This window comes from Vipera berus (assembly GCF_964194415.1).
Source record: "Vipera berus genome assembly, chromosome: Z".
NCBI lineage: Eukaryota > Metazoa > Chordata > Lepidosauria > Squamata > Viperidae > Vipera > Vipera berus.
Genome location: NC_138205.1, coordinates 118689626 through 118712505, shown reverse-complemented (window position 1 = coordinate 118712505; position 22880 = coordinate 118689626). Strand labels below are relative to the sequence as shown.

The window sequence follows — 22880 nt, the reverse complement described above, 5'->3', positions numbered from 1 at the left end:
ATTAAAATATTGTGTAATTTGCCCTTATTTTATTTTTAATGCAGCATGGTTCAGTTTCATTTGTTCCATGCTTGACTCCCTCTGTTTTTGCTTTTTTGTCAGCGACATTAAAACCTGCCTGGAAAATATTCCATTCTTTTTGCTGCTTTAAACATACCATTCTCAGTTTGTTTCCTTTTTGTGGTTTGTTAATAAATATCTGATTAAAAGCTCATTACATAAAACTGATCTGGTGTTTTACAAACGTGACAGTTATCAGCAACTCTTGTCAAAACAAACTTTTACACTGAATTTGTGGACTTCAGCCATACAGCAAATCAGAACTGCTATAAAAGGATGTAAACTAGTTTGGTCAGCTTATTTATCTATCATTATTTCAGTTTATGTCACCACTTGTTTCTCAAGTAGTGACTTTGAGTCATGACAGAAATTTAAAAATCAATAAAAAAGCAACAAATAATGTACATATAGAGCAGAGACACCCCCCTCAAAAAAACTTTTCAGCTCATTTAACCCTTCACAAATTTCAGATTCTTCATCAACTCCCAAACATTTATAATATGCAAATAATATCAGTGGCTTTTGATGGCCGGGTAAGACCAGGGGCTCTCGATATAAATTTAATAAGCGGCCCCTGGTTAATTTTTTAGTCAAATTTTTTAGGGGGTTGGGGAGGGGGGTGGGGGGTAGTGGTTGTCTGGCTGTGGGGGGTGGCCATACAACCGTGTTGCAGGCCAGGCCTGGGTCTGACGGCGTTCGGGGGGAGCGGGTTGTGGTTACATCTGGGGCTCGGGAGCGGGTCGTGGGATTACCGATTCCCACGACACTGGGGTATGGCAGCAGGCGTATGGACAGAGGGCCGTATCGTTACCGGGAGGGCCGTCTCCGCTGTTTGCAAGCAGTGAGGTGCTCCGACCCTCTGGTTCTTCCCCGAGGTGCCGGGAGCGAGGATGTGCAGCCTCCTGAGCTCCGGCTGGTGTACCTGAATGCCAGGTCCGTGGTTAATAAGGCTCCCCTTGTGAGGGATCTGGTGGAGGGTGAGCATGCGGACCTGGCTTGTATCACCGAGACCTGGTTGGGTCCAGAGGGTGGGGTCCCTTTGGTTGACCTTTGCCCACCAGGTTTCCGAGCGTTACACCGGCCTCGGGCTCAAGGTAGGGGCGGGGGAGTGGCGGTTGTTATTAGGGAGACCTTATGTCCGCGGGAGACCACCGTTCCTCAGATAGTCGGGTGTGAGTCTCTCTTTTTGAGGTTTGGTTCGGGGGCGCAGTTGGGCTTGCTGCTGGTGTACGTTTCGCCTAGTCACACAGCGGCAGCCCTGCCCGTGCTACTCGATGTCCTCTCTGGTTTGGCGATTGAGTTCCCCAAACTTCTAGTTTTGGGTGACTTCAATCTGCCATCCCTGGGAGGGTCATCTGAGTTAGCCCGGGAGTTCATGGCTTCCATGACGGCCATGGACCTGACGCAGGTAATTTCTGAACCAACTCATGAGGGAGGCCACACCCTTGACTTGGTTTTTTTATCTGGACAGTGGTTGGATGATCTTGGTGGGGGCTCTCCATTTATTATGCCCCTGTCATGGACCGATCATCATCTCCTGCGGCTGGTCTTCCGTTTTGCCACCCCCCACCGTGGGGATGCGGAACCAACTAGATGGTACCGCCCCAGACGCTTAATGGACCCTCTCGGGTTCCAGGCAGCGCTGGGATCCCCACCTGCCTCCGTCGCTCACAGCTCGGCGGATGCCTTAGTAGAAGCCTGGGAAAGGGCAGCCACTGAGGCACTGGACCAAGTTGTACCCCTGCGGCCCCTGACCCGGTGCAGATCCCATCGAGCTCCATGGTTCTCCGCGGAGCTCCGGGAGATGAAGCGTCGGAAACGGGGCCTAGAGAGCTGCTGGAGGTCCAGCCGATCTGAATCCGACCGATTGCGGTTAAGAACCTATATTAGGTCTTATCTCGCAGCGATGAGGGCGGCGAGGTGTAATTACTTCTCTACCCTCATCACGTCAGCAGATAATCGCCCGGCCGCCCTGTTTAGGGTGACTCGCTCCCTCCTTAATCAGGAGGTGAGGGAGGATCCCTTGCAGGGTCGTGCCGAGGAGTTTGGTCAACATCTGTCGGATAAAATCGCTCGGATTCGGACCGGTTTGGACTCCAGCTGGGCAGAGTCTGACGATCAGGACACGGGCGGTCTTGTCAATGTTATCTGGGAGGAGTTTGATTCTGTGACCCCTGATGAAGTGGACAGGATTATGGGGAGGTTGAGCTCCACCACATGTTTATTGGATCCGTGCCCTTCCTGGCTGGTTTATGCAGCCAGGGAGAGGACACGAGGCTGGTTCCAGGCGGTGATATCTGCTTCTTTGAGTGAGGGTAATTTCCCCACCGTCTTGAAGAAGGCGGTGGTGAGACCTCTCCTCAAGAAGCCTGCCTTGGACCCAGCTGTCTTGAACAACTTTCGTCCAGTCTCCAACCTTCGCTTTCTTGCGAAGGTTGTTGAGAGTGTGGTGGCGCATCAGCTCCCTCTGGTCCTGGATGAAGCGGATTATCTGGACCCATACCAATCGGGTTTCAGGCCCGGGTACAGCACGGAGACGGCATTGGTCGCTCTGGTGAATGATCTCTGGAGGGCCCGGGATAGGGGACATTCCTCTGTCCTGGTCCTATTAGACCTCTCGGCGGCTTTCGATACCATCGACCATGGTATCCTGCTGCGGCGTCTCAGGGGATTGGGAGTGGGAGGCACAGTTCTTCGGTGGTTCTCCTCCTATCTCCTGGGACGTTCGCAGTCGGTGTTGGCAGGGGGGCAGAGATCGGCCCCTAGGTCTCTCGTTTGTGGAGTTCCTCAGGGTTCGGTTCTCTCGCCTCTCCTGTTCAACATCTACATGAAACCGCTGGGTGAGATCATTCGTGGTTTTGGAGTTGGGTATCATCAATATGCTGATGATACCCAACTTTTCATTTCGACCCCAAACCACCCCAGTGATGCCCTCGCTGTGATGTCCCGTTGCCTGGAGGCGGTTCGGGTCTGGATGGGGAGGAACAGACTTCAACTCAACCCTGACAAGACTGAGTGGCTGTACATTCCGGCATCCTGGGACATTCAAAACGTTCCATCACTTTCTATGGGGGGTGAGTTTTTACCCCCCGTAGATAGGGCTCGCAACTTGGGAGTCCTCCTGGATGCACGGCTTACCTTAGAAGATCATGTAGTAGCCGTGACCAGGGGGGCTTTCGCACAGGTTCGCCTGGTGCGGCAGTTGCAGCCCTATCTAGACCGGGATGCCCTGTGTACGGTCACTCATGCGCTCGTGACCTCTCGTCTTGACTATTGCAATGCTCTCTACATGGGGCTTCCCTTGAAGACCACTCGGAGACTCCAACTGGTACAGAATGCGGCCGCGAGAGTTGTCTTGGGAGTTTCCCGGTACTCCCATGTTACACCTTTGCTCCGCGAGCTGCATTGGTTACCAGTTGTCTTCCGGGTGAGGTTCAAGGTCTTAGTGATGGTTTTTAAGTCCTTACATGGCATGGGTCCGGAATACCTCGGGGACCACCTGTTGCCGGCATCGACTCCTCTCCGCCCCGTGCGTTCCCACAGAGAGGGCCTCCTCAGGGTGCCTCCAGTCAGAGAATGTCGGCTGGTGGCCCCCAGGGGGAGGGCCTTCTCTGTGGGCACTCCGGCTTTGTGGAACCAGCTGCTGGCTGAGCTCCGGATGGCACCGGATCTCCGCTCCTTCCGGCGCGGGTTAAAGACCCATTTATTTGAACAAGCTGGCCTGGCCTGATGGGGAATCACTTAGGGTTTTAATATTTATATATATATATTTTATTGTTTTTATTGTGGGCAATAATGTAATTCTTTTTTAACTTTTGTACTTTTGTAGTTTTAAGATATGCCCTGTTCACCGCCCTGAGTCCTTCGGGAGAAGGGTGGTATAAAAATTTAATAAATAATAATAATAATAATAATAATAATACCATCGAACACGGTATCTTGCTGCGTCGTCTTGAGGTGTTGGGAGTGGGAGGCACCGTTCTACGATGGTTCTCCTCCTACCTCTCGGGCCGTTCGCAGACGGTGTTGGCAGGGGGGCAGAGGTCAACCCCTAGGCCCCTTAGTTGTGGGGTGTCTTAGGGATCGGTGCTCTCGCCCCTCCTGTTCAACATCTATATGAAGCCGCTGGGAGAGATCATCCGTGGCTTCGGGGTGAAGTATCATTAATATGCTGATGATACCCAGCTTTTCATCTCCACCCCGAACCAACCCAGTGATGCCCTCGATGTGATGTCCCGTTGCCTGGAAGCGGTACAGATTTGGATGGGAAAGAACAGGCTCCGGCTCAACCTGGCCAAGACTGAGTGGCTTTACGTACCGACATCTCGTTTAGTCCAAGAGGTTCCATCTTTGATTATAGGAGGAGAGATGTTACCTCCCGTTGATAGAGCACGCAACCTGGGCGTCCTCCTGGATTCACAACTCAGTTTTGAAGATCATATTGGAGTCGTGGCTAGGGGGGCATTTGCCCAGATTCGCCTGGTACACCAGTTGCGCCCCTTTCTGGACCGAGATGCCCTACGTACAGTCACCCACGCACTCGTTACCTCCCGTATAGACTACTGCAATGCTCTCTACATGGGGCTGCCCTTAAAGACCACCTGGAAGCTTCAACTGGTGCAGAATGCAGCTGCACGGGTAGTGATGGGAGCGCCCCGATACTCCCATATTACACCCCTCCTGCGTGAGCTGCATTGGCTACCGGTTGCCCTCCGTGTGAGATTTAAGGTGCTGATACTTACCTTTAAAGCCCTACATGGCTTAGGCCCGGGATACTTGCAGGACCATCTGCTGCCGGGAACGAATTCCCATCACCCAGTACGCTCACACAGAGAGGGCCTCCTCAGGGTACCATCGGCTAGACAATGTCGGCTTGCGACCCCCAGGGGAAGAGCCTTCTCTGTGGGAGCGCCAGCCCTGTGGAACCAGCTCCCCCCTGAGCTTTGGATGGCCCAAAATCTCCAGTCCTTTTGCCGCGGCCTCAAAACACTCCTTTTCCACCTGGCTGACCTGGACTGACAGGGATTTTAATTATGTTTACAATTTTAACACTAATCTTTAATTTATTTCAATTTTTAATTTTAATTTACTGTACAGAGACCTTTAATTTTTGTTGTTGTTAGCCGCCCTTAGTACCTCGGGAGATAGGGCGGGATATAAATCCCATAAATAAATAAATAAATAAATAAATAAATAAATAATAGAATATACCTAACAGCAATGATAGCTTGACTAGTCCCACCAACTCTTGGGGATCAACTTTGACCATTTTGGAGAACTTTGATCTGGAGGCAGCTGATAAGAACAATAGTTACAATCCTATCAACCATCCCATGGGCTCTCCTTAGTTCCCTGATTCCCACACGTGGGTCAACAGCCACGTGTGTAAGGCTTTTCAGAATGCTAGTAGAGTTAGAGTAGCTGGATGTTTAGAAGGGAGTGGATTGGTGTTCCAGATTGCTGCAACCGAAAAGGTCCACTTCTGGACCTATCAGAGGGCATTCCCTATCAGACAGAGAAGAGACCCAGAGATTTAAATTTGATGGTGAAAGAAATAGAATTAGAACTGAATTTGCGAGAGGCATTTTTCAAGGCTTACATTAGATCTTCCACTCAGTGCTCATGTAAGGAAAATATCTGCACAGTTGCTCCTAATCCATCTTCTTCTTTGGGTTCACCTTTGGTCTTCTTTTGCAGCTTGTAGTGAAGCGGTTAGGGTTTGACACACGGGTAACCATTCTTGGCCATGTGCAACGAGGAGGCACACCCTCTGCTTTTGATCGGATTTTGGTGAGTGAAGCTAACCAATTTGTTTCTGAGTATCCAAAGAAGAATAGCCTTTCCACCACAACCTAGTTTTAGATGGCATTACTTGATTTTTTCTTCCTTGTTCTATCCTTTGAACCATGGTAGGAATTAATGGAAAAAAATGTTTGAACTTAGGTCATAACCTAAGGGCTATGGTTAAATTTCTATTCAGCCATGCAGTTGCTAGACAAAGTTGGAAAGGTCCTTCCTTCCTTCCTTCCTTCCTTCCTTCCTTCCTTCCTTCCTTCCTTCCTTCCTTCCTTCCTTCCTTCCTTCCTTCCTTCCTTTTGAAAATAGCAAAATCTCCATTAATTATTAAAAAAAAACAGAGGAGAAAAAATGATCCCTTAAAACAATGTAGATAAATGTTTTAATTTCTACTTCCTTTTGATATATAAAACTGGGAAAATTGTCTCCTTTTGGAGAAATAAAACTGTGGTAAGTCTTTCCAATTTCTATAGTTAGATAATTATCCTACAAAAGTTAAAGGTGCTCAAGTAAAGGAAATGGGAATATTAAAAACTCTCTTAGGCAAATGATACTTTCAAATCTATTCAGATTTTTTTTAGTCATTATGCTAGAACCGTCAGTCTAAAGTGGTCCAAAAGTGGTTCATTCACAAAAAAAAGGCACAAGGAAAGAGAGGTAGAGGCAGTAGAGGGATTGGTTGCAATTCGGGGTTGCTTAGCTTCCATCTTTACTTGACTCTAATCTGTGTACATAGAGGCCCATACAATGACCTAGAAAATCAGAGTGAATCCCCATAGTTGGGTAAGACTGAGAGCTTCAAGAAATTGGATGAGCTACAAAACAGGGCAATACTTGGAATAGACAGATGATTTTGGGGTATCTGCCTGGTAGATATCATCCTTGTTCAAATTTAGCTTCTTTAAAAGACATATTTAATGTAAATAAACAAGTACTTAGTTAACTCTAGTATCATAAAGCAAATACTTTGTTCTCTTGAAGGTTTCCAAGCCTTTAAAAACCCACTAAATTCTGTGCTGATAATATTAGAATTGATCTCCCTCTCTTCTTAATTTTATAGAACTTCTTAAGATGGGTTTCACAGGGGACTGTTGGCATGCTACAAAACCATCTACTACCAGGTGTTCTAATGCCCGTAAAAGAACCAACCGTGTTTCCTTTTTTTTAAAAGGCCAGCCGTATGGGAGTAGAGGCTGTCCTTGCCCTTCTGGAAGCTACCCCTGAAACACCTGCTTGTGTGGTGACCTTATCCGGGAACCAGGCTGTCCGCCTGCCTTTAATGGAATGTGTTCAAATGGTGAGTTTCCACAAGGAAGTGGCTGCATTCATTTGCTAGTATGGTCTAGCAATCAATAGTCTGTTGTCAGCTGGAACACTTGCAGTGACATAAGAGAAATGCTTATCAGCACTGTGGACAATTGATTCCAGTCCGTCTTGCAATAGGAATAATTGGGCCAAATGGCTGCTGGGAGTTTGATAGCAAACTGGGATGCTGGATTGTGATAACCCAGAGGACTTTGATAAAGGAGTTTGTTTATCTTAGGCCTTGTTCTTCCTGTTTGTTTTGGCATACCATAGTATGTGTACACTCTCATGAGCATGGGCATATAGAATGGCTGAAATCATTCTTGGTGCTCCAAGCTTCCAAAGTAAAACTATGCAGAAGCACTCCTTAGGATGAAATATATTAATGCATACTTTCAAAAAAATCTGCCTTTCCTTGTTTGTTTTTCTAGTTTAAATATCAGTCCTAATTTACAAAAATATTGAGCCAAGGCTGTTTGTCAGAATAATTCACAAAAGAATGAGTCAAATTAACAGCTACATGTATAAGACCATCTAGGTTGCTAATAAGACAACACTTTTATTACAGGTATTCCTCAACTTATACCCATTTGTTTGGGGACCATTGAAACTTATAATGACATTGAAAAACTGACTTTTCACATTTTTTTCACATTTACAACTGTTATATCAGCCTATGGTCATATGATAAAGATCTGGATGCTTGGTAACTGGTTCTTATTTATGATGGTTGCAGTGTCCTGGGGATGTGTGATCACTTTTTGTGACCTTTTGATAAGTAAAGTCAGTGAGAAAGCCAGATTCACTTAACAACTGCGAGACTAACTTAATGACTGGAGAGATGCACTTAACAACTGTGGCAGGAAAGATTATAAAATGGAGCAAAAGCCACTTAACAAACATCTCACTTAGCAACTGAAATTTTGGCCTCAGTTGTGGTAATATGTCTATCTGTAGTGTTAAGTATAGCCTTGAATAGGACTGATTATTATAAGGGGCTTGTACGCTGGGGTAAATGTATACAAAATTTCATTCTAATCCCATCAAAATCATTTAAAATTCGTAATCCCATTTGTGGAACTGCAATGGTAGCCCATCCACTTCTTGCCTTACATATGATTTGTTTTGTTTTCCCTAATTCCAAAGACTCAAGATGTACAGAAAGCTATGGATGAAAGAAGATTCAAAGATGCAGTAGAACTCCGCGGAAGGTGCAACTTTATTATTTTTTTCATCTTCTGGAAGAAATTGTTGGGTTGCTTTCCATTGAACAGTGATGATTAATTATAGATAAGATACTTTTGAGAGCTGAAGCAAGCTCAGCCAAGCAAGGCGCCACCATCTTGGGAAAATATACTAATTATAATTATATCAAAGGCTTCTGCTTGTAGGTAATCATGGGAAAAATAGTTTCTGTTCCTAATAATTTCTCAGTTCTATCCATGTGGGGTAAAATTCTACTCAACTGGGATAAAATCTTAGGTCTTGAATTGCACCTAAACGAGGAGATAATGGAGTAACCATGATGTTATGAGCCGTTGTGGCACAGTGGTTAGAATGCAATAGTGCAGGCTAATTCTGCTGACTGCCAGCAGTTTGGCAGTTCAATTCTCAATGGCTCAAGGTTGACTCAGTCTTAAATCCTTCTGAGGTCAGTAAAATGAAAACCCAGATTGTTGGGGGCAATATGTTGACTCTGTAAACCACTTAGAGAGAGCTATTAAAGCACTATGAAGTGGTATATACACAGCTGTCGTTGGCTGTGTGCCATGGGGGCAGGTTACTGTTCTAAAAATCTGCACAAGATAAAAAGTTCTCTCTATCCCTACCTCCCAGTTTTATTGCAAAGGGATACTTTCTCTTTGCAAAGTCATGCAAAATTACATGATGGCATTTATCACCTGCAGAAATAGCAGTCTTTTGGAAGAGGGACATCATTTTGAGGCTCAATCTATTTGTAGAATATTAGGCTGAGGAAGGATGGCAAAAATATACAAAAATAAAATGGACTAATTATTATATTTGCTCATTGTTTGTTTAATGATCTACTTATTTATTTAGCAAATCTATATCAAGGAATTCTTTTATTTTGTCATAACAATACAGTGCCACTATGTTTGCCAGTAATGTTATGAAAAAAATGGAAATTGTTTTTATAGGAGTTTTACCAACAACTTGAATACCTACAAGCTCCTGTCTAACAAAAAGCCAGAAGATGAACTACCTAAGGTACACCTCATAAAGGCCTTGCATTTTTTGTGTTATTTCTCATTTTAGTTTGCTTGCCAATCGTTTGCAATTATGTCAGAAAAGGAAACAGATTAAGAGTTTGGAAAAACTACAGCGAAACACTGTTTTGATAGACTAGTTTTAGGTTTGGCGTATACCTTTCCATATTTAAGAAAGTCCACTGAATCAAAATTTGGCTATTGCTGAAACTGACTTAACTTGCTCATTTTTTTATCTGGTTGTGTCTGGAGCTTTTAAACCATGTATTTAGAGATCACCTTTGTAGATTTGTATCATAGCTAATTAATACTTTACATTTAAAAAGTGTATCTCTGAGGATTAAGAGTATTAAGAAGGCAGGGGTATACATGAAAAATTAGATACTGAGCCATGCTGGCTCAGGAATTCTGGGAGTTGAAGTCCATGAGTCTAAAAGAGCCAAGGTTGCTGTTCTGTACCAGCCTACTACCGGCCCTGCAGAAAAGGCAGGGACAACCCCTTTACAAAAAGGCAAGAGAGGCTGGAACTAAGCCTGCCAAATTTATCGACGCAAACAGAGCAAAACCAAAACACGAACCATGAAACAGGAGCTATTCAAACGGTTGCCTTCAGCAAACCAGCCCTCCCACACATTCCCCTTTTAAACAGTTCAAGGCGTGGCTTCTCTCTGCCTCCTTCTGAGGTGCCCCATTGCCTTCCTCTGTTTATTCCTGATTGACTGCCTCCTGCGTCGGGCGTCCTTGAACAGGGCCAGCTGTGGGTCATCTTCATCCACGCTGTCAGGCTCACACAGCTGGGTCTGCGTAGTGACCAGATGAGAGGGGCCTGGCTGAGGGCTCTGCGAAGCCTCAGGGCTGTCCTCTGCAGGCTCTCCAACACCCCCCTCCTCCTCCTCTGAATCGTCTGACCCAACTGCCGAACCCACAGGCTGACCCTGAATCACATCGGTTGCCTACCCGTGGTTTAGAACAATAAACGTTGCTTCTTTTTGGTGAACCCCATAATGCACTTTATGAAACTCAACACCCTGTTGACAAAAAAAGGATGGAAATGTGTTTGCATGTCTTACATCCCTTCAAATTGTTCACCTTAGACCTGTGAATTTCGATAAAACAGTTTTAGGGAAATTGCTGAAGGCTGGTCTATATATTTTTCCCATAAAGGTAGTCCTTGACTTAAAAGCATTTGTGTAGTGACTGTACAAAGTTACAACGACACTGAAGAAAGCGACTTATGACTGCTTTTCATACTTATGACCATTGCAGCATCCCTACGGTCGTGTGATCAAAACTTGGATGCTTGGCAACTGGTTGTAATGGTTGAAGTCTCCCTAGGTTATATGATCTCTTTTGTGTCCTTTTGACAAGAAAAGTCAATGGGGAAGCCAGATTCATTTAACAATCATGTTACTAACTTAACAACTGCACTGATTCATGAACAGCTGTGGCAAGAAAGTTCATAAAATGAGGCAAAATTCACTTAAGAACTGTCTTTCAGAAACAGAAATTTTGGGCTCAATTGTGGTCGTAAGTCAAGGACTACCCGTATTAGGACTATGATGATATATTTCAAGGATCATGAACAGCTAGATGGAAAGCATTTCCAATGTTGGCTTCTATCCCCTCTGAGATATTTTTTTCCTACCTTATCCAGGCAATTTCAAAGCATGTTGTGAACTTTAAATTGCCTACCACAGTTATTCTCTTTTCTTCACCATGGACTCCCTTTAAATACTTTTTGTAGCCATGGACCAAGATTTAATTCAAGATTTAAATCATAACATTTCGTCAAGCCTTTGCAGACCCCCTGTGATGACATCACGCCCCTCCAGGGGTTGGCAGACCACAGACTGAGAATCACTGCCCTATAGGATTAAGAAGTGACTGGCATGCTAATGATGTTACAGAGATGAAGATAATGATTGTCAAATGCCAATCTAACAAAAATGTTCAGGCAGAGTGACTTATTGCACTCCATAAATTGCTTGCTAATACTTAGGACACAATCCTGCAAGAACAGGGTTTCCACTGGAAATAAGAATTGAGTCCACATAAATCAATATTTCTGAATAAAATACCTTACAGCAGATAATAAGAGGTTGACTTTTTATGTTGGATAAAAAGTCTCTAAAGCACAATGTGGGGTTTTTCATTGGATATATTGCGGATAGTAAAAGGTGGTTTACTGCTGAGCAAAAGGCTTTATTTATTTATTTATTTTTATTTTAATTGGATTTGTATACCGCCCTTTGGATGTGGACTGATTGAAAGGTTTGTAGACAGTGTTTAATGATTTGCTGTTTTATAATGTTTAGTTATCGGCTGTTTTTCAGCACAATATAGTTACTACATATGAAAGGAGGTAATCACTTTTAGGAGGACAGGTGTGATACTTGCTTTTGATATTTATTTATTTCATTTTAAGAAAATGTATTTCTTCTTTTGTATGTGTGTATTGGCTAGATTAAAATCAACACTGGCATTCAAATCAATTGTGTTACATCACATGTTTTCCTGGTTTTCTAAAATAAAGTTTAGGTAGTTGCAGCCTTCTTCAAACAGAAATTAATGTAGAGGTAATGAGATTATTATATCAACTCTATTTTTTAAAAAAAACACAGGGGTTCTAAAATTGGGAGACGGTTTTTTAATTGCTTACACCAGGAATTGTTTAAAATGTCTGAATTCACTTTTTTTATTCTAAAGCCATTCTGCTGTGCCTTGTGAGTTCTTCTCTATTCCAAAAAAAAAAACAACCTTGCCACTTCTTCTGCAGAGCAATTTTACTGTCGCTATCCTAAATGTGGGTGCTCCAGCGGCTGGGATGAATGCTGCTGTCCGTTCTGCAGTGCGACTTGGAATCACTGAAGGACACAAAATGTTAGCTGTCACTGATGGCTTTGAAGGCTTTGCTAGAGGGCAGGTCAGTATTTTCTAAGTTTGTCTGCTGTCACAATTTTATGGAAATAGTCTCAACAGGAAGATACACTTGGCCAGTCTTGCCTAGGTTCAGGTGCTACATTAGAACTTGGATGGTAAGCCCCCTCCCTCAGGCTATCCCAGGGTTGAAAGACAGATGAAAACTCATAGGAACATAAACAGTGTCTTCTGGATTGGACCCCCTGGCCCACTGAGGCCAGCAGTCTTTTCTGGTAGTGACCAACCAACTGTTCAAAGAACCCTACTAGTTTCCCGGCAGTAGAGAGAGTCATGCTGCCATCAAGGCTAATAGCCATTGATCTCCATGAGCTTCATGAACTGTTCTAGCCATGTTTTGGAGTAGGTGGCAATGACATTTCCATATTGTTGCCCTGTTAACCGCCCTGAGTCCTTCGGGAGAAGGGCGGTATACAAATTTAATAAACAGTAAACAGAAAACCGGATGGCTGCATCTACATAGCCATAAGGATTTGTGGAGTCAAGGGAGCCTTCATCTTTACTTTTTTAGGTAGAAATCATAAGAGTTATCATTATAATTCTACCAAAATCCTGGCCAAAGAGAGAAGCAACCTGGAATTAAGGAGAAACTTCCTGACAGTGAGGAAAATTGGAACAGTGGAACAGCTTGCCTTCAGAAATCATGGGTGATCCATGACTGGAGGTTTTTTAGAAGAGACTAGAAGGTCACTTGTATGAAATGGTATAGGTTCTCCTGCTTGAGCAGGGGGCTGATCTAGAAGACCTCCAAGGTGCCTTTCAGATTCGATTCGATTCGATTCTATTCTGCTCTGCTCTGCTCTGCTCTGCTCTGCTCTGCTCTGCTCTGCTCTGTTCTATTCTATTCTACTCTGTTCTGTTCTGTTCTGTTCAATGTCCCTCTGCAGAAGAGCGAGAGGTAGCAGTATTCTTAATTGGACATAACTGATATATTAAGAGAATGTAATGATACTTTTTGGAGATAGATATTTTATGGCCTTTATTACCTTTCCCCCTCCATATGTTCTGGGTTTTAATCTACATGGGTTGGGAAACTGTGGTCCATTGCATCATGGAAAACCTCAATTTGGGAAAGGCTGTAACATAAGAACAATGAGGTTGGAAGATACTGTAAAGGGATGTAGCCCATTTTCATTTAGTTTTTATATAATTCTATCCTATTTTTATGTTTTCCCTTACTTCTGAAGAAGCATTTGCTCCCTGAGTGCTTTGTGAGAAATCTTTATGATCAGATTCTGTATCTTGTTCAGCTGCCGCGTGATCTTGATTTTACAAGAACAATGAAGGGTGATTGCATTACGTGTAGATAAGAATTCCAGCTGAGTAGCTACAGACAAAAGCCAATTATATCACAGGCTCTGTTGTCACGTTGGGTTTTAGTATTTTTCCTTTGAGAAGGTGTTTATGACATGAAATGCAGTGGGCGGATTCTGTCCTAAGACTTCTGATTCAGCAGATTTACAAAGCCTTAAAATAACTTCAGTTTAAAAGAAAGCCGATTGCCAACCCAGATAGTTAACTATTATAGTGGTTTAGTTGTTTCATTATGACTTTTCTCCATCCCTTTACTACATTGTGACAATTACAAGAACTGCAGGATTTAATCCCAAAGTCCTTTAGATTTCTGGCCCAATCTTATTTTGGGCACAAATGGTGATTTATGTTCAGGAAACTTAAAAGATTCTAATTTTTTTAATTCCAGCTAATCTGAAAAGCAATCCTGTTGACATGTTTTGTTCTTAACCAAACTACTCAAAGTTACCTGAGGAAGTGGCAGTCTCTCAGCAGACTGTCCGATTTGTCTCAATTTTGCTCTGTTTTTTCAGACTAAAGGCATATAAGCTTTTGTGCAATTGATCTGCACTTCTTAGCTTTTCCACTTGCTCCAGTTTAATTAAAAGCTACTGTTTGGTTTAGAATCCCATAAACTAAGCAGCTTTATAACCCTCCTGCCCCCCCTCCCCCCATGCTTTGCTTAAGCTGTCACTGAGTTAAGGATTTTTTAGATTTGATGTTTGGCCAGAGGAGTTTAGTATGTACTGGAAATTACATATATACTTGTACAATGAACAAATGAGAATTGTATTTGAGACAAACCATGGTAAATGCATCACAATGGATTTACATCGCACTTCATGACATCTTTGGCTCAAATGACATAGCTTCCATGCTTAAGTATGATTTTTGTCATTCCCTGTGGAAACAGTTATCTCTTAAGTTATGTCAGTAATATAAACATCATTTAATCAGTCCATCTTTTTGTGGTTCTGACTTACAGATTAAAGAAATCAAGTGGGGAGATGTTGGAGGTTGGACTGGCCAAGGAGGGTCAATACTTGGCACCAAACGGTAATTCCAACACTATTATATATTATCTATCTAGAAATCATATAGAGGCAATAGTGCACATACCCTGAAATTACCATACAGTTGCACAGAACAGAGTTAATCACTAGCTGATTAAAAGGAAATGTAAGTGTAAATCTCTTCCTTCCTTCCTTCCTTCCTTCCTTCCTTCCTTCCTTCCTTCCTTCCTTCCTTCCTTCCTTCCTTCTTCCCTCCCTCCCTTCTTTCCTTCCTACCTGCCTTCCTCCCTCCCTCCTTTCTTTCCTTCTTTCCTTCCTTCCTTCTTTCCTCCCTTCCTCCTTCCCTCCCTCCCTCCTTTCCTTCCTTCTTCCCTCCCTCCCTTCTTCCCTCCCTCCCTTCTTCCCTCCCTCCCTCCCTCCCTCCCTTCCTTCCTTCCTTCCTTCCTTCCTTCTTCCCTCCCTCCCTCCCTCCCTCCCTCCCTCCCTTCCTTCCTTTTTTCCTTCCTTCTTCCCTCCCTCCCTCCCTCCCTCCCTCCCTCCCACCCTTCCTTCCTTCCTTCTTTTCTGTAGCTGCCCATCTCAATCCATGACTGGGTGACTTACAGTTTTAATATATATATATATATATACTACAGATAAAACAAAAGCTTTTTAGAATAATTTTAAAACCAATTGTATCCATTACAATACATATCTGTGCCCCAGGTGAGCACAATTAAACGAGATGAAAAATTAAATGTATATTTAATTTTACCGCACATACTCTCCTGATTGTGTTATTTTAAAAATGTATTGTAGTACACTCCCTGGAAAATATTTGGAGAAGATTGCAGAGCACATGCGTGCTCATAACATCAGTGCCCTGCTTGTCATTGGTGGCTTTGAGGTATATAATTTTGTTTCCCCCCATCTTCTAAATCCTTGCTGGCAATTTGGCATTCATGGTTTAAACTAATGTACAGTATATAAATGCAGCTAATAAGAGAGAATAAGATTTATTTTTTCTCTACTGTTATATATTCTGCAATTGAACTTGAAGAAATGTTTAGTATTTACCCTGAAAGTTTTTAAGCTGTTTGCGTTTGCTTGTTGTTGTTTTTTTGTTAAATATTGTAACATATATCATTCTTTATATATTGCTGAGGTGTTCCTGGTGACTCTCTAATGTAGATGGACAGTAAATATTAAGAGATGGGGAAAAGATTGAAAAAGGCATCCCTTCTCATGGTGCACGGCACTGCTTTCCTTTTACAAGGAACGCCTGCCTGAAGTCAAACCAAGTTTTGAAAAAGTGCCAAAAGACTGATTAACACAGATAAAAGGCAGGATAACTTATACTCATGAGCCGTGATCCCTCTTTCAAATCACCTCTGATTCCCTGAAATAGATCGCTACTGTACCATCTGTCACCAGCATCTGTGTGTGTCTATAGAGAACCAGCCTGGCTGTAAATCCCCACCTGCACTGCATTATCTGTTGCTGCAATCCAAGTTTTGTTTTCCTTCCGTTTAATTTTACATAATTGCTATATGTGACCATCAGGCATACCTGGGACTCTTGGAGCTTTCTTCAGCCCGGGAGAAATATGAAGCATTCTGTATTCCCATGGTTATGGTTCCTGCAACTGTATCCAACAATGTACCCGGTTCTGATTTCAGCATTGGTGCAGATACTGCTCTGAACACTATCACTGATGTAAGTTTCTCCTTCCTTCCTTCCTTCCTTCCTTCCTTCCTTCCTTCCTTCCTTCCTTCCTTCCTTCCTTCCTTCCTTCCTTCCTTCCTTCCTTCCTTCCTTCCTTCCTTCCTTCCTTCCTTCCTTCCTTCCTTCCTTCCTTCCTTTGTGGTTTACTAATATAACCATCCCTGTATGTTGTTTAACAGACCTAACACTGGAGTTTCTTTTGGACCAGAACGGTAGGAAACAAGATTGCACCATATAACCAGACGTACACTTAAAATCACATGCACGCAACTCATATCCATACAGGCATACACAGGCATGTACACACCTATGCACACACACAGGCAGTTTGACCAGATTCAGAAAATGTGAAAATATTTTATTTATTTGTTCATAAAAAGTGCACACCCAGTGTTTGATCCAACATATGATTTCAGTGAAGCTACTTCTTAAAACAATATAAAAATACAGATACAGTTTGTTAAAAACAAAGACAAACAACCTGCAAAAACACAATTTTTCAATGGTTATACAAGCATTTTTTTTCCCCAGCAGTGTGGAATTTGTTTCCCCTTTGCTTTTTTCTGATATACTTTTTTCATGTTTCAAGCCTAAACTCTATCCCTGAAATGTCCTGGTATTCTCCCATTCATATTAACTCTGATATAAAACTCTTAATTACTTTTTTGGATTGAGCAAAGGCTGGCTAGGTGCTGCCTCCTGCTGAGATGTTAAAAAACTGGAAGATGATTCGGTATCTAAGAGTGAATGATTACCATAGTATGTAAAAGGGTTTTAGTGTAGCAAAATCTCTAGTTTGTTCTGTGTGAAGATAGAAAAAAAATCTGGTTTGCTTTCCTTAAGTTTCCAATGCAACTTTGAAGATTGTTGCATCCTAAACGCACCTATAAATGTAATAAAATGAGTTTTTAATATTATTGTCTCACAGGCTTGTGAAACATAAAGCAGAATATTGATGAAACACAATCCCATAACAAGAAATCCCTCCATGTTTTATAACCAATTGTTTATAATTGACTGGTGCTCCACAAGCAGGGGTGTGCATGGAATGGGAAAAATGTTTTGTTTCAAACCAGAAACAAGCCATCAAATTCCAAAGGTTGTGACAAAGTGTTTCACTTCACAGTTGGGAAGAACTGAGAGCCAGAATGCTTTGGTTGTTTAAGGTTTGGGAGAAACAAATCTCAATGGGGTGAGTAGGTTAGTGCTGGTGAACTTCACTGCATCTTCCATCATTATGCCTCCCGATGAAACATATCTTGCCATTTCCCATCTTCTCAATTCTTTATTTCCCTGTGTCCTCTTGGCCATTGAGGCAGGTCCCATCATCCTGCCCAGCCCTCCAGTTTTCCACTGCCACACCTTCCCTTAGCTGCTACTTTTTATTTATTTATTTACGTTCCACCTTTATAATTTGTTATAAGCAACGTAAGGTGGCAAGCATATCTAATATTTCTTCCTCCTATTTTCCCTTTAATAACTCCATGAGATGGGTTGGGCTGAGAGAGAGACTAGCTCAAAGTCACCTGGCTAGCTGTCTTGTCTAAGGCAGAGCTCACAATTTCCTGGTGATTGGCACAAAATCGCTTAGCTGGCTTTCAAGTCTAGGGTGAAACTAGAACTCATGGTTGCCTAGTGATTCGTCCAAGGTCACCAAACTTGCTTTCCTGACCAAGGTGCAACTAAAACTCACAATCTCCCAGTTTCTAGCCTTGTGCCTTTACCACTAGACCAAATTGGCTGTCTAATGTCTTCCTTTTTCCCTTCCTTGGCCTCTCCTTCTTGGATCAAACCAGACACCTTTGTTCACATCTGTTTTTCTGTCTGGTTTCTACTGAAACCAGCTGTTATGCACGAAGCAATTCTTTGCATGGAATATTTTGGGCATGATTTAGCATGGACCTTTGGAGAAAAATGTTCTAGGAGACAATAATTCCATTTGGCATTTAAGCCTCAGTTCACAGATTCTGTTGATTCTTCTCTTTTTTAGAGACAGTGCCTTTTACATGACACACACTTTTTTTTTAAGAATCTCATGATGGTTGAAAGTGGTTGTGATTTAAGCTTTTTTAGGCTGTAGCTGACAAGGACAAACAAAAACTCAGAAAAATATTGCCTGAAGCAAAACACCTGTTGTTGTTGTTGTTAGTTGCGAAGTCGTGTTCGACCCATCGCGACCCCATGGACAACGTTCCTCCAGGCCTTGCTGTCCTCTACCATCTTCTAGAGTCCATTTAAGCTCACGCCTACTGCTTCTGTGACTCCATCCAGCCACCTCATTCTCTGTCATCCCCTTCTTATCTTGCCCTCAACCTTTCCCAGCATTAGGCTCTTCTCCTGTGAGTCCTTCCTTCTCGTTAGGTGGCCAAAGTATTTGAGTTTCATCTTCAGGATCTGGCCTTCTAAAGAGCAATCAAGGTTGATCTCCTCTAGGACTGACTGGTTTGATCGCCTTGCAGTCCAAGGGACTCACAGGAGTCTTCTCCAGCACCATAGTTCAAAGGCCTCCATTCTTTGGCGCTCAGCCTTTCTTATGATCCAACTTTCACTGCCATACATTGCAGCTGGGAAGACCATAGCCTTGACTATACGCACTTTTGTTGACAAGGTAATGTCTCTGCTTTTTAGTGTGCTGTCTAGATTTGCCATGGCTTTTTTTGCCAAAGCCATGGCAAAAAACCTGACAGCAGTTTAAATAATCACTTGACAATGTATTTACAGGGAGAGGAGTAAAAAAAATTAAGATGGGTCAAAAAGTGAAGATGGTGGCCATAAATGCACAATTAAAGCCAAGCCCTTTTTAGGGGAGGGGCTTAAAGTATTACTGTGGCTGCCATCTTGTTTTTTTTTAACCTACCCCTGTTAATTATAGTAAAGATTGTGGGAACCTTGATTCTAGTTCTGATACAAAAGATTCTCCACTGCCATTTTCATAGGGGGGGGGGAGAGTATTTCCTGCATGCTTCTTACTGTCCTTCTCTCTTTTACCAATTTTCTTGTCTGTCTTAACTGATCATAATTACACTTGTGGATTTTCCTTTAATTCTATTGACTAGATGGTAGTTCTCGGTTCTCTTCTACCAAAATAATTGCTCCATATTAAAATCACAAATCATATTCAGTGCCAAGGAAGCATCATTACTGATTTTGTTTCTTTGCTTGTTTTGCTTGTTGATTGAATTTGTTATCCCAGCAATATCTAAGTAATCTTTTTCGAAAGACACCCATATTGATCTTCTGTTATTATTTGCAACCACGGAGGCATGGGATTCAGATTTGAATTTATGCTTTAATTGCATCACATGTGAATTTGTATATTTTGTGTAATGAAAAATCTCAGCCCTGCTAAATGAAGAGCTGGTGTGGAGAAGAAATTAAAAGAAACAAACATAGGAATGACTTTGTCCCCAAATTCTACTGCAATATATATATATATATATATATATATATATATATATATATATATATATATATATATATATATATATATATATATATATATATATATATATAACTGAAGATAACAAATATGCCTAATATTCCTGCTTCCTATTTCATCCACATCAACAAATCTATGAGGTTGTTTGGATTGAGAGAGAATGACTGACACAAAATCATTCACTTTCTTATTCAAGCCATTTTAGAGTTTTCCAAAGGATGTACAGTATGTTGTTTTTTCTAAATTGAGAAAAATCCATAGTATTTCAGTAAATTGCTGTAAAAGGTTATATGTAGGTTTCTGACCATTGGTAATCAAAATTAATAATGTAGGGCTTCTATGTATTTATTTTTATCCCACCTTTATTGTTTTTGTAAATAATGTAAGGCAGCAAATGTACTTAATACTCTTCTCCAATTTTCCCACAATAACAACTATGTGAGGGGGTTGGGCTGTGAGAGTGAGTGACTGGCTCAAAGTCATCCAGCTGGCTTTAAGGTGGGACTAGAACTCACAGTCTCCTAGTGATTGGTCCTAAATCATCCAGCAGGCTTTAAGGCAGGGGTGTCACACTCGCAATGTCAAGTGACATCTCACGACGTATTGCAACTTTTTTCCCATTGCTGGAATGGGGTGGGCGCAGTTTCGCCATGACACATCCGGCCCATGGGCCAGCAGTTTGACACCCCTGCTGGGTGCCTGGTTTAGCCTAGGGCATGGGCCGGCAACCCGTGGCTCCGGAGCCGCATCCGGCTCTTTAAGCCGTCCCCTATGGCTCCCAGTCCTCCTCTGCCGGCGGAGGTTTGGGGAGCTGCGCACGCAGCTCTCCAAACCTCCACTGCCCCGTTTGCAGAGATGCTGCCTTCGTCCATGTTTGACGAAGGCAGCAGTTCTGCAAATGGGGCAGCGGCGGTTTGGAGAGCTGCACGTGCAGCTCTCCAAACCGCCCCTGCCCCGTTTGCAGAACTGCTGCCTGCGGCGGAGGTTTGGAGAGGTGCGCTCACACTCTCCAAACCGCCACCATCCCGTTTGTACAGCTGCTGCGTTTGTTCCATGTTTGACGAACGCGGCAGACCTCCAAATGGGATGGTGGAGGTTTGGAGAGGTGCGCGCGCACTCTCCAAACTGCCACCATCCCGTTTGCACAGCTGCTGCATTCCGTGTTTCAAACGTGGAGGAACGCAGCAGCTCTGCAAATGGGGCGGTGGCAGTTTGGAGAGCTACGCAGCTCTCCAAACCTCCGCCTCCCTGTTTGGAGAGCTGCTGCGTTCATCAAACACAGAAGTTTGGAGGTCACGGGAGAAGGGCAGGGTGCTCGGGTGGCTCCGGCGGCGCCCGGGCTGAAGGCACCACCGCAACCCAGTGCCCGTCGCCAGGGAGACCAATCGCTGCCATCGCACAGGTGCCTCACGGCTCGAGGGAGCCGCGCTGCAGGAGATGCGAGGCTTCCTTTGGCCGGGGAAGGGCCCGTTGCCTCCAAGGGGGGCCGGGCGGGATCCTCTGAAAGGCCGTTTCCTTCCTTGGCCTGCAAGTCCGTCTCTTCCCCCCCCCGTAAGCTGGCGGCACTGGGCAGCGACAGGTGCGTGCAGCTCAGGATGCAGCGTGGGCATCGGGGTGGTGTATGTTTTTGCTTGTTCTGCGCATGTGTGTGCGTGCCCACATGCGCACGCACATTTTGTGGGTCCCACTTTTTTGTGTGTATGACAGAACCGGTTCCGAGTGGCTCTTTTGCTGTTTCGGGTTGCTGATCCCTGGCCTAGGGCCTTAATCATTAGACCAAACTGAGTATATGAGACTGTATAAACTTAGGTCTAAGAGGAATTTTAAGGACAGATTAATTTTTTGATCACTTTTCTATAATTTTCTATTAGTATAAGTTGCTTATTTATCTTAACGTGAAACCATTTACTTCCGTTGTGTCTCCCAACCTCAACAGTCAATCATCAACAAACTTAAGAATTTTATAAACAGTCCAAACCAATAGTCATTAACATTTTAGGAAGTCAGTCCCATACATTTAGCATGAAAACTTTTTAATATCTTCAATCTTCTGTACCTGTGCCAATAGTTTACCCTAATTCTAAACTATGAGAGGAAAATACGTTTCTTTTCCCCCACAGCCTCCAAAGTGAGACAATTTTTAATATTTCTCCATGTTTGTAAGCTTCATCAAGTATTTTTGAAGAAGGATTTTGTCAAAAGATTTTGGAAATCCAAGTATGTATTGGATCAAATCTATATTCTTTGCGATTCCCCCAATATTGGTGAAAATGCATGGGAATATAAATAATTTTCCATAAAATTCCAGCAATGGAATTTATAGACCCCCCCCCTCCCTTGCTTTATTGTCAAGTTCTGTTTAATGGTCGCGTTGTGCTCTAGGGATTGTATCTTGTATAATTTGTAGTAGATTATCCAGTTAGATTTCTCTTTTTTGTGGATTAAAATAGCACCTGATTATCTTGGGAAGATAGCAGATTCCTTTTTGACTGCCTTTTAACTATATCCTGCTAATAGCTTGCGAGTATGTGAACAGGACAAGTTCTATACTTCTTGGAAATAAGGCTGTTTAAATGTGTGTTTGTGTTTATGTATTTAAGATTAAGTGCTAGGGCTACCATATATGGTATTAATAAAAGAGAATATTTGTAGCTCAGGATTGAAATGAGGGACCCTTGGTGCTCTCTGACCTTGGTTTTTTTCTTGTAGACCTTTCATTATCCAAACTAGGTAACACCATCAGTGTTAATGATACCATATATGGACTGAAAAACATCAGATGATCATTAGGCAGCTGCAAAAGGATACAGATAATGCAGCTGAGATAACACAGCCTGAAAATACCCCTGTGTCTCCTTTAAAGGGATTGTAAGGCTCTTACATGTCTTGTAAGAGATGACTCAGAAAGCGACAATGGGTATTCTGAACACAAACAAATTGGTGTATAAGCTGTGTACTACATAAAGGTGCCATGATATGGGGTTTCCAATTAACTTTTAAAAATTCTCCCTTCTGAAGACCAACCATGCATGCTTGTTTATATCAGATTTCACTTTTTCTGAAATGAGCTATTTGGGTAAGTCTTTGCTTAAAATGGTAATTAAG

The 22880-nt window shown here is 42.9% G+C and overlaps 1 protein-coding gene across 6 annotated transcripts in view; it reads left to right on the top strand.

Annotated features, from left to right (window-relative positions):
• The window catches only part of PFKP (phosphofructokinase, platelet), an 87070-nt gene that overhangs the window by 39325 nt on the left and 24865 nt on the right, over nt 1–22880 (top strand). For 4 of the 6 annotated variants that reach the window (XR_014028563.1, XM_081344456.1, XM_081344453.1 and 1 more), the window contains exons 9-16: nt 5758–5850; nt 7028–7153; nt 8308–8372; nt 9321–9390; nt 12166–12312; nt 14605–14675; nt 15431–15518; nt 16175–16327. Coding sequence is in view for 5 of the 6 variants with exons in the window: in XM_081344456.1 (XP_081200582.1) it covers nt 5758–5850; nt 7028–7153; nt 8308–8372; nt 9321–9390; nt 12166–12312; nt 14605–14675; nt 15431–15518; nt 16175–16327 (813 nt within the window). In the remaining variant the exon portion in view is untranslated. The remainder of the gene's footprint in view (nt 1–5757; nt 5851–7027; nt 7154–8307; nt 8373–9320; nt 9391–12165; nt 12313–14604; nt 14676–15430; nt 15519–16174; nt 16328–22880) is intronic. The other 2 variants (XM_081344455.1, XM_081344454.1) reach the window with 1 other exon arrangement.